General features: G+C 46.7%; 1 protein-coding gene across 1 annotated transcript; it reads right to left on the reverse strand.

Moving 5' to 3' along the window:
- Positions 1-355: 355 nt before the first annotated feature.
- smchd1 (structural maintenance of chromosomes flexible hinge domain containing 1) lies at positions 356-17,026 on the reverse strand. Its single transcript, XM_047023391.1, has 47 exons — positions 16,578-17,026; positions 16,274-16,349; positions 15,935-16,093; positions 15,742-15,824; positions 15,458-15,591; positions 15,212-15,326; positions 14,990-15,109; positions 14,747-14,913; positions 14,537-14,630; positions 14,197-14,410; positions 13,942-14,056; positions 13,654-13,837; positions 13,353-13,550; positions 13,102-13,215; positions 12,910-13,016; positions 12,687-12,769; positions 12,346-12,459; positions 12,176-12,253; positions 11,918-12,037; positions 11,649-11,793; positions 11,361-11,460; positions 11,192-11,264; positions 10,553-10,692; positions 9,033-9,167; positions 8,649-8,879; positions 8,375-8,523; positions 8,090-8,175; positions 7,747-7,865; positions 7,383-7,544; positions 7,006-7,134; positions 6,807-6,886; positions 6,509-6,666; positions 6,089-6,207; positions 5,654-5,715; positions 5,450-5,537; positions 5,113-5,244; positions 4,682-4,831; positions 4,058-4,190; positions 3,832-3,951; positions 3,652-3,737; positions 3,310-3,432; positions 2,938-3,119; positions 2,731-2,840; positions 1,809-1,879; positions 1,459-1,633; positions 1,079-1,237; positions 356-995 (listed from the first exon to the last, which is right to left on the reverse strand). Exons 1-47 carry the CDS (start codon positions 16,746-16,748, stop codon positions 877-879), a joined length of 5,982 nt encoding a protein of 1,993 aa, XP_046879347.1. The 5' UTR covers positions 16,749-17,026; the 3' UTR covers positions 356-876.
- Positions 17,027-17,057: the final 31 nt, after the last annotated feature.

The following is a 17,057-nucleotide window of genomic DNA, read 5'->3' on the forward strand; positions in this document are numbered from 1 at the left end:
AGTTCAGAGTTGTAGTAGCTGTCTTGGAGCGCGCACGGCAGATGTCTGTTAAATGTTATCCAGGGGGTTGCCTGCGCCCCACGCAATGTGACGTTGAAGTTTTTGAACCCTCCGAAAGAGAAATGCGCTCCCTTACAAGCAGCGTAGCAAGAAGAACAACTATACAGATGTACTCATTTGCTTCAGCACTATCCAGAGGACGTTACAAACTTCAGTACGAAGTAGGCAAATGCATTTGGTGACTAATATAAAACATCTGGGGTAAACAAAAATCACTCCTCACGCTGGCAGTATCTTTAACTGCTAATAAACAGGTAGACATTCACGCAGATGACCGGTGATATAGCTCTCCGAAAAACGAAACAGGATTGCCTGTCTACTGGACAAAGATGTCGCTGTACTTTATTGAGATTTTCTTTCAACCTACTATCAACTTAAAAGCATATGAAAATGCTGGGCGTTGCAAAAGTGAACATCACTGCGTCATCTCATGTTATGTACAGGTGTTAACAAAGCAGATTTTTTTTATAGTTTATAAAAAACAGTTTGGTTGCATTGATAAGTAATGTAGGTTATAAAATATATAGAACATAGTATTCATGTAATTTTGAAAAAAGAGCAATATCGTTTTTTCTTACTTTTATACAAACAGATGGACATTTTGACTGCTGCTCTATTTTGTGACACACACAGGTAAGGAAGCAGTTTTAAATAACAAAAAAGAAATAAAATGCACAATGTTTCAATGTTGACTTGTGCACACTTACTGTGTTTTTATCTATACAAACTATTTACATGAATTTTAATAAAAATAATTGTGTAATAAAAGTGTATATCTCACAATGCTGCCAAAAAAAAACAAAAAACAAAACATTACTAATATAAATCCCTTTTTGATGACCTTGTTCTTTTGATAATGATATCAGACAGTTCATCAACCTCCTCTATCCTCCTCTTCACAGCAGAAGTTGGCGGTGGTCGCACTGGGGTGCTGGCTGTGAAGAGAAAGAAAAACACATCAAAAAGTTTCCATGATGGGGTTTATAATTATATGTAATGATTGACACTGTGAACGCACCGAGAGTCTTTTCAATGTCTCTGAGCTGCTTCTCCTGTTCTGCCATCTCCTCCTCCTTCTTCACCATCTCAGGAGATTTCAGGTACTGCAAGTGGTTCTCAAACTCCATCTTCACCTGCATGCTCTTCTGCATGGTCATCTTGCTCTGTTGGAGCAAATCTATTGACAACAAAAACAATCCCATGAACAACAATCCCATGAACAGAGAATCAATGTAAAGCAACATTGAAACAGTCACGTCAAATCACAACCCAGGTAGATTCCAGGATGTGATGTCACATTAATAAAGGGTTTCTTCATCATCATCTCTATATTACAGATATGCTATGTGTGATGTCACCTCTCTGCAATCTACCATCCAGTTCACCAGCCTGGCTCACCTATCTGCCCCATGAGGGTGTGGTACTGCTGGGGCAGGGGTGCACCAAACACCTGGGAGCGCATCCGTTCAAGGGGGGGGGCTTTGTTCTGCAAACCCCCAAACTTGCCGTTTGCACGGATCCTCTCTCCCTTTCTGGTCAGGAGAGTGGGGCAAGGGACCTGGCTCTGGACCACCTACACAGAACACACACACACTTAGAACACTGTTCTCCCGCAGAACGTTTTGATTAATTTAATCCTCTGATCCCCAACAACAGTGGCATACGGCGGTTTTAAACTAGAAACACAACTTAGTCTGTAGTGCTGCAGAATGTTTGATAGAGGCCATGCAACTCCCAGCCTGACTCACCCCTTTCCTGTAGTGGTTAGCAGAGTCAAGGTCGTCCACCAAAATGGTATCTCCCAGGAGGCTGCCAAACACTGCGAGAGAGGGTTGGGGGACGTCAGAGAAAGAGCAGGGGGGGATGCTGGTACAAAGGGGTTTTGTGTACTTCCTCACTAAATCAATGCCAGACGTAAAAAGCCCTTGTTCACTTTCCAGCGTTTACTATTCGTGACTCATCTTTATATCAAACTCCAATCCTGATAAGGCAGCCCAGAGGAAAATGACATCACAGTTACTTCTACAGACAAAAAATAAACTCATTCGAACTCTTGGGTGTTTTGTGTGGAAGCTCCAAGCCATATATTCTTTGTGTTGTATTCGTAGTTAGTAGAACAACTGCTGATGACAGGGTGTGGGTCTATTTACAGGAATCCCTTTGTGACATCAGCCTTAAATCTCGAAATTGTAAAAAATATATAAAATAATCACTCTACTTCCATTTGTCAGAACTCAAATAAAATAACTACAAAGTGGAAATGGAACACATTGCGAAAATCTACCCCCTGATGCATTATATCTAATTGGTTTTCATAGCGAAAGTACGGTTTTTACCCCCCCCCCCCCCAGAGGCTGGGGTTCCTTCTGGAAATGTTTCCCCTCAAGCCCCCATTCTCTCACCACCACTGGGACCAGGAAAGAGCTGGACAGAGGGGGAGGGGCGGGGGACTACTCTAACAACAACAAACACACACAGACCTTACAACACTGACGTGGAGTCTCGTCCACCCCCCCCCCCCCCCCCCCCCCCCCCCTCTTCCAAGACACAGCGAAGCCTCTGGAACTGCTCAGGAGCCATGGCCTACCACACTTATGTAGTGTCTGAGTAGTCCCGGTTAATGAGCGGAGAGGGGGGGCTTGTGTGTGCTTCAGACCCTTAGAGACTCACCCATCTGGCAGCTTTCAGAATTCTCTTGGAAGATGAGAAGATCTTTGGCAAACACAGGGTTTCCAGTGGGTTGAAAGCTGGTTTTACCGTTTCGCAGGTGGGGTAAGGGTCTGTAGTGAAAGAAATCACACACACCCATCAAACCCATTCAGCAGCATTTACCACACTACATTGCACAGGACTGCTGAGACACATATGCGTATTTACTTCTGGATGCTTCTCCAGAAAACTGTGTCCAAAGGCAAGACCTGCTGCCTCCCCTGGGTGTCATCGTAGATCTTCCGCGCCGCAACTGTCGTCTTGGTGACCACGCAGTCCATGTCTCCTAGGAGATGCCAGGATATGACCGTGGCGGCATCGTCATCCACCACCAGCGCCAGGTGGGCGATCTGCAGGAATCACTGCCATGAACACTCACAGAAACCAGCAGACAAACCCCTCACTCTTAAATGAGAAAACAAGTTTCTGCATCTTGGTTTGATAACTAATGCACAATGGTGTAGTCTAACAGGCAGTCCCTGAGGCTCCTTATTCAGCAGAGCAGCAGGTAGTCAGCAGGGGTGGTTTTGGTGAGCCTACTTTTCCCAGGACGTCCTGGCTGCCCTTGTAGGGATCAGGCATGGAGCATGTTCTCCTGGGCTGCCGGCTGACCCGCTCTGCCTCCGCCGAGCTCTCACGGATGGCTGCGTCAATCTCTGAAATCTACGTGCATGGAAGCTAATTCAGACCCATCATCCAATCCTCTTTTTACGCCTTGTTCATGCTTGCCAACACTGTATTACAGTGCACTTCTAGTCTTAAATGATCTGCTGCACTTATTATATGCACTTCATGCAAGTTACTTTGGATTAAAGTGTAAATTAATAGCAAGTTACTTTGGATTAAAGTGTAAATTAATAGCAATGTATGAAATGTACTCACAGATGATAACTTGGCTACGTTTAGACTTTGTCTCCGTAACTGGGATTTCAGAAGGGTCTCTTTGTTGGTGACGTCTTTGACCTGGTCTGAAAATCGAAACGAGACAACCACATTCGAAACTCATGTGGATGGATGATGTTTTCATTGGAACTCAGGAGGTAACCAGAACAACAGCCTTACTGTTAAGCTCAGTGACGAGCTGTCTGTTGGTGTCAAACAAGCTCTTGTAGATGTCGATGGTCTGGGAGAGCTGGTCTTTCTTTTTGGTCAGCTCCGACATCTGCTTCTGGTTCTCGACGTCTGCAGGAAGAAGGCCAAAACGATCATCAGAGCTATCTTCAACTGTCAAAAGGGAAGTGTGAAGATGCAGCCCTGTGAGAACCCCCTGTGTGCCCCCCCTCCTCACCGTTGTAGAAGCGGAAGGGCAGTTCGAAGGCAGCCAGCTGCTTCTTGGAGCTGAACCCCGAGATGGAGGGTTTGAATAACAGGGTGTACTCCTGTCCGTCATCACCAGGGCTGTTTATCATGATCGCCAGGTTCTACCGAGACGAGAAAATCCTTTCATGCACACTTTCAGACAGATTGAAATGTGTGTTGTCTATGCTAACAAAACAAGAAGCAAACCAGCAGCATGGTCAAACAATTACAAATGATACGCCTATTATACCCTAGTACGGACTAAGGCTGTAGAAGGAAGCCTCAGACAGTGTTAAGACTCAGTGATGCGGGCCTGGCCCTCAGACAGTGCTAGACTCACAGTGATGCGGGCCTGGCCCTCAGACAGTGCTAAGACTCACAGTGATACGGGCCTGGCCCTCAGACAGTGCTAAGACTCAGTGATGCGGGCCTGGCCCTCAGACAGTGCTAAGCCTCAGTGATGCGGGCCTGGCCCTCAGACAGTGCTAAGACTCACAGTGATGCGGGCCTGGCCCTCAGACAGTGCTAGACTCACAGTGATGCGGGCCTGACCCTCAGACAGTGCTAGACTCACAGTGATGCGGGCCTGGCCCTCAGACAGTGCTAGACTCACAGTGATGCGGGCCTGGCCCTCAGACAGGGGCACTTGCAGGCTCTTCTTGTTGCTGTCAAACACGGGCAGAGTGGCTGAGCTGCTGGAGCTCCTCATGGTGACCACCACCTTCCCCTGCAGCCCCGCGCCTGCCGGGTTGTTATACATGTCCTGCAGGGATGAGCGGCGCACACACACTTAACTAAATATTGTCTTACTGAATTGTTATTATAAACACCCTATATGGATGTAATATCAAAAGTAGCGGTACTAAAAGATGGTAAGAGACAATGCTATTGATATTCAATCTCTATGATGAATGTTTACAATTGAAAGTGCCAGATTTAAACTCCATGGGTCTACATCGTGTCTAATGTACTGTCTGGCGTGGGCTAGCTAGATGGTCGTATTGAGTGATTCATGGCCACCCCTCCAAGAGGAAGCCATCTCACCATTATCCTCAGAGTCATATCCTCCACCAGGGTCCGGCTGGCGATGATGTCATTGTTGGAGATGACTGGGGTTGGTGGCTGTGAGTCTGGGGCCAGCTTGAAAGGTTCGTTAGCCACCACGTTTATGACATACTAAGTGAAAAAACAACAACAATGAATGATGTGTGGTTCTAGGACTGAAACCAAAATCATGACCCTTCAAAGCCGACAGCCTCTGAGTAAGATGCTGGAGAGACCCGTTAGACAACCACATCCAAGCTTTTGTGTTTCATTACAAGTCTTGTTAAGGGGTGTGTGGAGGTCCCAGCCAAGCCAGGCTTGGTTTGGTTTGACCCACCTGCTGGCTCCACAGGCCTTTGGACATGTCCACACACAGGGCAAACTGCACCGTGTAATCTCCCACATGGTCCGGGATGACTTTGTCTCTAATGGGTGGAAAGTAACAAACACATTTCCAACCAACAATCAAATCAAGAGACAAATCAGTTTGGAAAGACATCCACTTTTAATAGAAATGCAAAAACGTGATTGCTCGGTGTACCTGAAGTAAAAACAGTCATCCTTCTCATCCCCCATGGGTTTGCTGCACTTGAGCTGAGAGGCCTTCAGAGGGAGGAGAAAAGCATCCCTTTAACACACATCACATCGACCTTGCAGAGCCATCACTCTGCATCATACTGATGTTGATCCTTCAAACAAGCTTTGAGTTTAGTATGGTCTCTGTGGTCAGCAGGTGATGCAGGGCTGAATGTGAGGTGGTGCATGTGAGGGGGGTCAGGTGGCTGAGCGGTTAGGGAGTCGGGCTATTAATCAGAAAGTTGTTGGTTCAATTCCCGGCCGTGCCAAATGACGTTGTGTCCTTGGGCAAGGCACTTCACCCTACTTGCCTCGGGGAGAATGTCCCCGTACTTACTGTAAGCCGCTTTGGATAAGAGCGTCTGCTAAATGACTAAATGTAAATGAATGTGGGACTCACCGCTTTAGGCGGGAGTTTGGAGGCGGAAGCCCCGCCCCTCCACATCAGCATGGACAGAGACGCAGGGTTCAGCTTCCTCATGGGGCTGTCATCCTCCGCCATCACCGACACGGTGAACACTGGAGAGGGGCAGCCGGCGGTCAGTCAGCTGACACACACGGGTCACACAAACACACAGGCCTGCATCCAGACGCAGGAGAGGTGGAGCCACACACACGCGAGCAGAAACCGACAGACAAAGATAAGCAGACCAACAGAGAGAAAGGCAGAAACAAAAGAAGACAGACAAAGAGCCTGTAAGAGAGACAGCAGAGGGAAAGGGACATGCATGTGGATCCACAGACAGACAGATGAAAACAGCTAGCAGCACAGACATGGACAGGCTCCAACAGTGAGAGCGACCCAGAGAGAGGTGCAGACCTGGAAGCGTGCCTCCAGCAGCAAACACAGCCTTGCTGTCGTACTCCACGGCCAGTCTGACAGGCTTGTTGGGGCTTGGGACGATGACGATGGTGACTGACGGGCCAGGGATGGGCTTCCTGTTGAAGGAACCCCGGAACTCCAGCTGGTACTCCCCCCTGGAGGAACACACAGGGGATGGAACACTTCTCTACAGCAGGGCAACGGCAAGTTAGTGTCCGGAAAAGTTGTTCTGTTGCCAATTGTGAACAATCTGTAGAATAGTTGAGGCTCTGGATCAAGATGAGGGTTCACTCACTTAGGGCCGCTCAGGTTGTCCACTATGAAAGTGGCTCTGCCCTCCAAGTCAACTGGCTGGGAGGCAGCAGACAATCTTAGCTGAAAAAAATAAATAAATAATAAACCTTGGTCAAAATGGTCATCGTTGTGGGTTCATATCTCCTAGCAACAGCAGCATTTCCAGTCTGTCTACATGTAGTCTGGTTGGTGGAGCTGACCTTCAGGGAGCTGTTGGGGGACTTCATCATTACAACCACCTTCTGTCCTGGGGAGGGATTCCCCCACTCATCACACATTTGCAGGATGAAGGACTTTGCGATGCTCTGCTCATTAAACACCTGCAGGGGCTGAGCACAACAAGCACAGCAGAGGGCTGACAGTTAAGACTGGGGTGCAGTACTGGAAACTCACAACTTCTTCTTCTTCTTTCAAATATGTACATTTAAACTGTATTTCAGTAGGACATCATTTGTTTGTTACAATTTTCATCTTCAGAAATGGCTCCAGATAGGAGTATAAACCAGTGGGTTAGAGGTTATTGGTTTAAACCTTGTTATGCCAAAGGCTTTGCACTTCATGGAGTCTCCATACTCACCTCCTTAGGGCCGTCCACCAGTCTGAACTGGGCAGGCTGGCCGGCGGCCAAGTTGACCCTCACGAGCTCCGTGAAGCCCCCCCAGCTGAAGCTGACCTCCCGGGGGCCGGGCATCCCTGGGGAGAAGCGCAAGCCCGTCACCACCATGGCGTGTCGGCTCTCCTGGACGCAGTGCAGCAGAACAAGTGTTAAGAGGGGCAACTTGACTGGTCTAAGTATAAACTCCAGGCCACATTGCTGGAAAGCTTGTGACACATCATATACAGCTGAGGTCGAGTCTAGATTGTCTATTTTGCTGAGGTTTCTGTAACCCCGATCCTGTATATACTGAGAGTCTAAAGAGTGTTCGATTCAAGGTTGTCACCTGCCAGGTGAACACCAGCGACGCCTCGTCCAGACCCTCTCCCTTTGCGCTGACCTCGTCCAGGCCGTTCGGGGGCAGAGACAGAGTTTTGTTCCCGTACTGGTCCGTCAGCTCCAAGTCTGGGAGAGGAATCAACCGCTTTCAATTCTGGCAACTAACCAAGTCTTCACTTAAAATAATACACATATTATTGATCCTTGAGCTGAAATTGCACCGTTATACAACAGTTGACGATAATAACAACGACAACAATAAGTAACATTAGTTCTAGTGATATAACAGTTGAGGAGGGGACAGTAAACTGCTCTGTGATTTGCTGCTGAGCATGTGGGTTCAGGCTCACAGATATTTCCAGGTAGAGCCTCGCCCATCCTCACAGAGCTGTCTCTCATGGTAACCTTCATGGTCCTGGGCTCATCAGGGTGGGGCCTACAACACAACGCAGACACATCCACTAACAGCTGATCCCGAGGCATGTGTACGCATGTTCAAGTGAGAAGAATTTTTGAGAGACTGTTCTCCCCAAGGCTTCCTTTTCAAACTATGTAGTCATGATTTCAAGCAGCATATATACATTCACAGTGAATTGAGTCAGTCAAGCGGGCATGCAATCAACCAATCAGCTTACACTATGATGAAGGAGGTGTCGACAGTGGAGTTGAGGTCCTGGTAAGAGACCTGGTAGTAGTGCTCGTCCTGTACCAGGGTGGGAACCTGGATGTGGGGCAGCTTCCCCTGAACCAGCTCCTCAACATTCAAGTCTGCCGTCCAGTTCACCTGTCACACAGGCAGAGAAAACTGAGTAAACACCAAGCCCAAAGGGCACTACCCTAAACCACTCCAGTTTCCTCCAAACCCACTCTGCATCAGTAGAAGTTAGTGAGGCGGACCGGTATCCCTACCTTGACCTTGAGGGCCAGTTCCTCTGACAGAGTGACTGTCCTGCCCCCCTCGTCAGACAGCCTGTAGCACAGGTTGTCCAGGGTGTCCCCAACGGCCCAGTCCACCTTCTCTTTGTCCTTCAGCACCGTGGTGTCCTCCCCGTCCTCCTGGCGGTACACCTCCAGCCTGGACACACGCTTGCTGGGGACCACCTTCAGCTCCCGCAGCAAGGCCACCACGCCCTTCTGACTCTGACAGGACAGACACGGGTGGAGAGACACAGACACACACTGACTTTACCCTCCAAATGAACAAAGAGCGCTTAAGAAAGTTTTCCAAAAACCTCAGAACTTTTTAGTGTCATAAAAGGCTGATTAACCAAGGAGACGTCATTGGGGACTTACAGGCACGTCAAATTTCACTTTGACCATCTGCTCTTTCTTGATGTCCTTCAGGGTGATGGGCTTGGTCACTATCTGGCCGGCTCCAGTGTTACTGCAGTCTACGGCCACCAATGTGGAGCCAGGAACCCCTTGTAACTGGGCAAAAAACAGCACAGGCATCCATTCAGATGACAATGCAGCAATGTATTCATCTCACTAGGCAGTAGAGAGGATCCACAGCTGAGAACAGAATGTTGAATTATGTCATTATAGAAGAAAGAAAGGTGACAGAAGATCGTAGTCTTGGACTAACAGTATGGCTGCCTGGTGGGAAACAGTCTTAAAGGAGCATCTGGAGAAGCTGCTGTCCATAATAAATGACATCAAATCCTTTACAGAAACAGTTTCAAACGTCTGACCCAAAAAATTGTTTATGATAAATCAGGATCTTGTTTGGTAAGCATCTGTTTTAAGCCTCGGTTTTATGAATCCTGGATTAAAGTTAAAACAATCGTCCACAGATGTGTGATCTTGCCTCTGGTGAGAAATGCTCCAATTGGTTTTATCGACTCTGCGCCCTAATTATTCCATGAGATGAGAAAATGAACTGACTGATGTGGGGGGTGAATGGACAGAGGCCCTGAGGGGCCACAAAACCTTAAGTTAGCTGACACAAGGCCAAGCCCTCAACTTCAACAGTTACTCAATCCTCACGGTCTGAAACACTGCTGCCTTTGGCAGAGGGTCACACAGCCTCTCCCTAGTATATGACTTCCCTCAGAAAAATATGTATGTTCTGAGTGTCCCATGTTTTTCTGTTTGCCAATGACTGTAACACAGAAGTACACAGACAGAAGTACACCCCTTAAACTGCAAGTTCCAAGTATGACAACATGATAAATGGCTTAACAAGAACCTGATGCTTTCAGAAGTGGTAACCAATGTTCCCTCAAAAAAAATTCTGCACTGACCAAATCTGTCTGAGCTAACCTCAGTACTATGAGCAAAGTTTGCAGAGAACTCCGCTAGCTTCTTCGTAGCTAAATATATCAGAAAGCTTCACCAGCCTACCTGGACCATCGCTTGTGTCCGTTTGAACGATTTCATCAAGCCATTCGTGTTTAAATGTAAACTGCCCCTTTTTTGGGGCACCTGTAAAAGGTAACTGATTTCCTGATTTTCCTTACAGTCAAAGCTTGAGCAGAGCACCAGGCCGTCATGTTAAAAGCTTGCGTGTAGTCTAGAGTGACATTGAAATGTATGAAGTGGGCTTCGGCATTTGGCCGATCAACTTAACATTTATTGGTTTTATAAAATAATAATAAAATAGATTTTATTTTGTGCGCGGTCTGAAATCTAGTGCGCGGGTCTTTCAACTGGTCTGCAGCTTAGAGGGAACATTGGTGGTAACCTTTATTTTAATAGAGGAATTCTATAATAAAAGCTAATTTGTTTGTTTAAAATGGAGAAATCAGTAGGTCAGAATGGATGCGATGTGCAGGAAGCGCTGGACTAGCTGTGACATGTCTGGTCTACTTTACCTGGCAGCGAACGATCAGCTTTGGGTGGGTAGTGACGTTCCCTGATTTGTCATAGACTTCAATGTCAAAGACAACAGGTGTCCCGTTCTCAACTGTGATAGGCTGATCCTTTGGTGTAACCCTGATGGAATGTGGGATACCTGGGGACATGTAAAAATCACGCAGTTCAGCAGAAACCTGACAAAAGTACCACTATTATGTAGCCGTTAGTACTTCCTGTGTACACGGGGCAGAACAACATTTCAGAGATGCGGTTGATTAAACGCTGTTTAGGTCACGTTGAGCGGTCAGTTTTTCCCCTATCCTATGTTGTCTTTTAGCTGCCAGTTCAAGCCCCAGCTGTACAGCATCTGCTAGTCTGTCACTAACACTTCACTAAAGGCTTTTGTAAGCCCCCCCTCCCCCTCCCCCTCCCCCTGAGACAGGAAGACGGGATGTTTCTCCTCTCGTAGACCCCCCAGGCTGAGGTGACTGTCATATATCAGCTGGGAGCACCCAAGTGTTTATTATGTCTGAAGGGTACAATAACTCAGAATGCCAACAGCCTGTTTAATGTTTACCAAATAAACAAGTGGAATTGGGGAGTGTGGGTGAGAGAACCTGAACATTCAGTGTAGAGAGATCAAAAGCAGGTCTTACCTGGGAGAAGACTGATTTTGAAAGTCTGGGAATCCTGTTGGAGCCCAGGCAAGACCACTTTTATATCAAATGTCTGAGGGAGAAAAACACCACATGAAACAGGCATTATTTCAAGAGCATTCACTTTAGGGGGTTAATATGGCTACACACAGTGTGAGGCATCTCTGACCTTGCGTTGAAAGTTCTGCACTTTCCCACAGGCTGTGACACCTTTGATGGTGAATTTGGTCCCGATCATAGCTGTACCTTCATAACTCACTACTAGACCACTGAAAGACAGCAACTAGCAGCTGAAAAGATGCTAAACACATCTGGCACCACAGGATATTCACCACCACCAGTAGAGCCGAGGACTATAATCATTTAATCATACACAATATGGTTAAGTACAACAGCTGTAATTAAGCACTTTAATGGGACATTGTTGATAATCCTTGTCATTTAGTGAACAACCTACCGACATTCCAAGACGGGTTTGCTGTCTGCAGGGGGCCGAGTTGGGTGTCCGTATCCATCCACCACCTCCACAGGAAGGTCAAAGGGCTCCCCTATGTGGACAGGAGTGGTCACTGCACCAAGCAGAAACCTCTCTGCACTGCCCTCTGGGGTGGAACAGATGACGTTCAGGGAGGTGAGGGGGGAGAGACTTGATTAGTCGTTGATACACTTAGGTGTATTTATAAGGAGTTCCTCACCACTACTTTGTGATATCACAGTTAGTGTTACCTGTGATGGAGAAATGCAGTTTGTGGCTTGGCAGCTGCTTCCCACCAAAGACCGTGGCATTGCTCTCATTGAGAACAGTGTTGAGGTATAACGTGTACTTCCCTCGCTTGTTTAGGTTCTCTGTAAAGTTTGAACAAGACAGAGTCAAACATGGCTGCAAATAAGCCTCGGGAATAAATATTGAAAATACATTGGGATTACTTTTTTTTACCGCATGTTCATTGCTCTGCTTGTGAGTGAGTTATCAAAACAAAGTACCCATAGTTTTGAACCAGAATGCCCACTTTCCAGAATGCTGGGCGATGTGAGAGTTGGTTTCTACATCTCCTTTAGGACCTGCAGGTGAAGAAGAGGAATGAGACATTTCAGAAAGCTTCATCTCTTCAGCAGCGTGCCACACTGGGCCCAGTCCAGCAGTGAGCACTCACCATGCCAGACCACCTTCAGCTCCATCAGAAGCTTCTTGGCGGTGCTCTGAGAGGACGAGGGCATCCGTGACATGGACTCCCCCTTCTTGTTCAGCACATCCACATGCAGGGGCCCTTTAATGACACAGTATGCAGTGAGCACTGTTTGACATTGATGATACTCAATGAGGGGAAAAGGAACACTTTTACAAAAATGCGCTGGGGCGGGCCAACCTCTTCATCGGGTGCTTTTCAACCTCAAGAGTCTAGCCTGGTTACAAGAGTGTTATATGAATATCGATGGTGGCTTTGTACAATGAAACTAGCTGTATGAAGCATGAGCAAAGTGCAGTCCAGTGTACCTAAAAAGGTCCCTGCAGGGCGCACATCGTTCTGGGCCCAGGGGTTATTCTCAGGCCACGTGACCTTCACCTTGTCTGGGAGTCTGGGGAGGGGTAACCAAGGAAATGGGGCATAAACAACAGGGCATAAACAAGAAAGCTTTCATGATGACATTGGATTTAAGAACCAAATAAGAGACAGCAAGTCCTTAGGTTAATGTGGATCGACACCAAGATAGCTCACCTGGCCAGTTCATCGTCGATGCTTTTCTTAATCGCTGCAGTTGTCACGTTCCTGTCCAGCTTGGAGATGGGTATAATCTTGATCTCATCGTACAGGCTGGAAGGTTCCTATGGAGACAGATAAAAGTCATTCACAGTCTACTATGTAACTCTTAGAATCTTTAGAGTCTCAATGTGAATGTTCCTCTCTCACCATGATAACCTGCACCTGCCCCCCCGTGGCGTAGACATCTCCGTCGTGATCTCCGAACAGCAAGAACTGAGCCACAGAGCCGCAGAAGATGGGCATTGTTCTCAGGGACTTTACCTGAAACAGGAGAGAAGCCATGAGGAAACAGCAATGAGACTTCACCACACTTTGGGTCTCCACATGAACTAGTGTGCACTTAACATTTGTTATTCGAGTGCAAGCTTGTCTACACAAGACGCATGTTTTGTACTCACATATTGGCCGGCTTTGTATGTTTTGCCTTCCCACTCGATGGAGGAGAAGGTTGCCCAGGGATATTGCATCTTCTTAGTGGCCACGTCAGTGCGTGCAGTCATCCCCGTGAAGCCGGAGAATTTCACCTGCTTGTCCAGCTTCTCGTGGCAGGTCTTCAGCCACTGGGAGAACTCTCTCTGGATCTTCACTCTTTGCTCCTGATACATGCATCAATATCAATACAACATGGAAGAATTAAACACATTTCAAGTCAAAATTCTATGCGTCTGTTTTGGGAGGATGTAGGAGGAAGGCGTTTACCTGTCCGTTGACGACACGCGTGAAGAAGGTCTCCTTGTCTTTGAGCTGCAGTTCCAAGTCCATGAAGGTGAGCTTGTTGGTGCTGACCTGGAACCTGTCGTTGGTGAACAGAACCCCGGAGAACCGGCTGTAACACTCCACTGGCACCGGCGATGCCTTCTTGGGCTGGGCACACCAGTCAAACCTAGAAAACACACAGAGCCACACAGACAACCCTATCAATTGGTTGATCAATGAAAACAAACGGGTGCAAAAAAACCTGAATATATTTCTCATAACAGTTCGTACTCTGATACTGTAGTGTATGGTATAAGTCTTCCATTCCAGAAGCACTCAAATATGGGCCTTTTGCCCCGGGCCTGGTTCAGGATGACACAGTCCTCATCATCTTCCTCCATGGGTGCTGATGACAAGAGAAGGATACAGTGGAACAGACTTCAGCATGCTAGTGTTCACTGATATCCGTGTCATAGACAGTAATATCTCCACAAAACACATCAGCAGTGAGTCTTCTTGACCTTGACCTCTTGACCTTGACCTCACCTGGTAGGGCGTAGGGATCTTCGGGGTAGGTCTCTTTATCATAAAGGAAGGGATGGTATCTCAGAATGCCCTCCACGGTGCCGTCGCTTTCGACATAAGCCTTGAACTCAAACGTGTCTGCTGTGGAGTTGATGTAGAGGGTCTGCATGTCGTTATCGATCTCTCTGAGGTTCACCACCCGGGGAATCTTGGGGATCTTCTCCAGTAAGGAGATCTGATTGGACGGAAACAAATATAGAATGATAAATGCGAGCATCTGTCAGAAGAACAGAAAAAGCATATTATTGAAAGAAATAAAAAAGAAAGAAACAGCAATAGTAATAACAGTTAACCATCTGACCTGAATGTCAATGTTGGAGACACAATCAGAGTTCCGATAGGTGGATTTCATGTCGTTTCCATTGATGCCATGAATGTAGTAGTGATATAGATGGCTGAAACAGGGATTTATGACAAATACATCAGGAGCTGTAACAGGGATGGGAGCCTGTCAGGTTGATAGGGGTGCTGTGTGAGGGAAGGAGGACTGGCAGAGGGAGGGTGAACTCACGCCAGCTCTCTGGTCCACAGGTGGAAGTCTTGCTTGAGAAGGGTGATATGCTCAGGCTGGACCCCAGTCACCACCACGGCTGTGAAGCTCTCCTTTCCCACCTCCTCTGCGATGAGGCCGTGGAGGAAGCGCTCCTCCTCGTCCTTCACATGGGAGGAATCCCCCACCTGAATGACCGACAGGTGACATTAGACCACAACGATGAAAACAGACCTGTTGGTGGGATGAAGATGTCTCCCTTACCTTTCTGTTTCGGATGAAACCACTGTATATTTCTTCCTTGTTTCTCTCCTTTCTTTCAAATTCCTCCTTGGAAAGGACCAACTCGTGAACATCTTGACATCCCACTGGCTTAGTGATCATCTGCCAGACACATCAGATATAGTTGCAACACAGACTTCCCCATGGATCGCGTATCCGAAGCAACAGGGACAGGATTTTTACACTGGCATGTTTACCACCTACCCTGGTTGACTGTCCGATGTAGAACACAGCTTGTTTCCCTCCCACTCCAAAGTAGGATATATCACTGTTGAGACTGCGAGGGACAGCCTCAGGACGGATATACTGGGAATGATCACTGGGGGGGGGGGGGGGGGGGGGGGATTTTGATCAATGCAAATTTGTAATCCAAACAATTGGTACACAACCTTGTGGTTCCATGATACATTGGGGCTGTGGTTTATGAAATATATCTTGCAGTGAACCAACCTGGAGAGGCTGCTGTGTTCCCTGGTGAACTTAGACAGCCTGTACACTGCCCAGTTATTGAGCTGCTTGGAAGACATACCACAGCCGTTGTCTAGAACAACCACTGCTGGTCTCCCTAGGGAATCATCAAACATCTGGAGGAAAATGAAGGCTGTTGTTACGGAGATATAATAACCTATCACTTTTAATGATAGCAATACAACACTGAAAACACATCTATATTTGAGTTAGGCAAACCACAGAACGACCATCGAAAGTTGAGAAAAACTGAAGTCATGACTAACCAAACGGATGTCTATAGACCTAACTCCGGTGATCCTAGATGTTGCTGCCAGTGAATTGTCGATTAGCTCTGCAAAAGCATATGCTAAGGAAATAAACAAAGTCAAACATTTATGACATCCTAGTGTGTATGAGACACTACACCAGCTTTTCACAAACAGGATTATGAATACATGTTTGCTTTGAGAAACTTACGTAGTGACTTTTGACCTTCACTGGCATAATACTCATACATTCCACTCTGGACAATTGTGTCATAATGAGGCAGGAAATTGATGCGTTCCTTAGTTGCAACATATAGAACCTGATCATTTCTCTGCAAAAGGTGGAGTGTACTGCCATCTTGAAGTTCCTCTGAAAGAGATGTCAAAATAACCACACTGACAAGAAAAATAAAATATCTGCTAAATTTACACATTACATTGAGTCTTTCTGTGGTGTAAATTGCATGACATCTAGTATGTTTGGATGACTGAACCAGAAATAAAAAAATCTACACATTGTACAATTACAGTAGGCAGTATGCACACTTACCATATCTCTCAACATTAATTCCTGCTCTATCAGTTGTCGTCAAGACAAATGTTTCGTTTGTGGGGATGGCGAATTCCTGTGAAAACATTAGGATATGATGCTCTAGTTGATGCCTAGATATGTCACATGGTTAATTACTTTTCATTAATGTCAGCTGTGCATTACGGGGTAAAGGCATAGGTATTGTTGTCTACGATATCCTGAATGCACGTGAGCAAGTCAAGCGTTATCTCTACCTCCAAAAACACAAGCCCTACTGGGGCCTGGTTAATTATTGTCGTTTTGAAACGGACAGTTTGTTTACCTTCGAGATATGCTGTAGAAAAGCATTAAAGTCCAAGCCATTTGTGTTTACAACTCTCTTTGTCGATGTCTTGCTCTCTATGCGACAGTCATACACAACTAATCTTTTAGATGGTATATCCGCCTTGAAGCTTTCATCAGTTGAGTTTTGCTCAACGCCCAACTCCGACATTCTCTGAACTTCTTGAGGCGCTAGCCACGTACTGTATTAGTTAAGCTATGTCGTGCTGGATGACCAATGCTAGTCTTAAGTTAATGTTAGCAGACGAATGCCAATACAACTAGCTAGCATATTTTGAAATGAGCTCTTATATCTGCGTCTGTACACTAGACGTCTACACCAAACACTTCAAATTCCATGTGCGTCCAATTTGTGGTAGCCTAAGAATTTTTATGCAAAGCGCTTTCTTCTTCTTCTTCTTCGAATTTGATTGGTGGATCGCTAGCCCGCACGCGCTGCGGAAAAGCATTCTGGCCTCAC

The sequence above is a fragment of the Hypomesus transpacificus genome, chromosome 8, assembly GCF_021917145.1.
Source record: "Hypomesus transpacificus isolate Combined female chromosome 8, fHypTra1, whole genome shotgun sequence".
Classification (NCBI taxonomy): Eukaryota; Metazoa; Chordata; class Actinopteri; order Osmeriformes; family Osmeridae; genus Hypomesus; species Hypomesus transpacificus.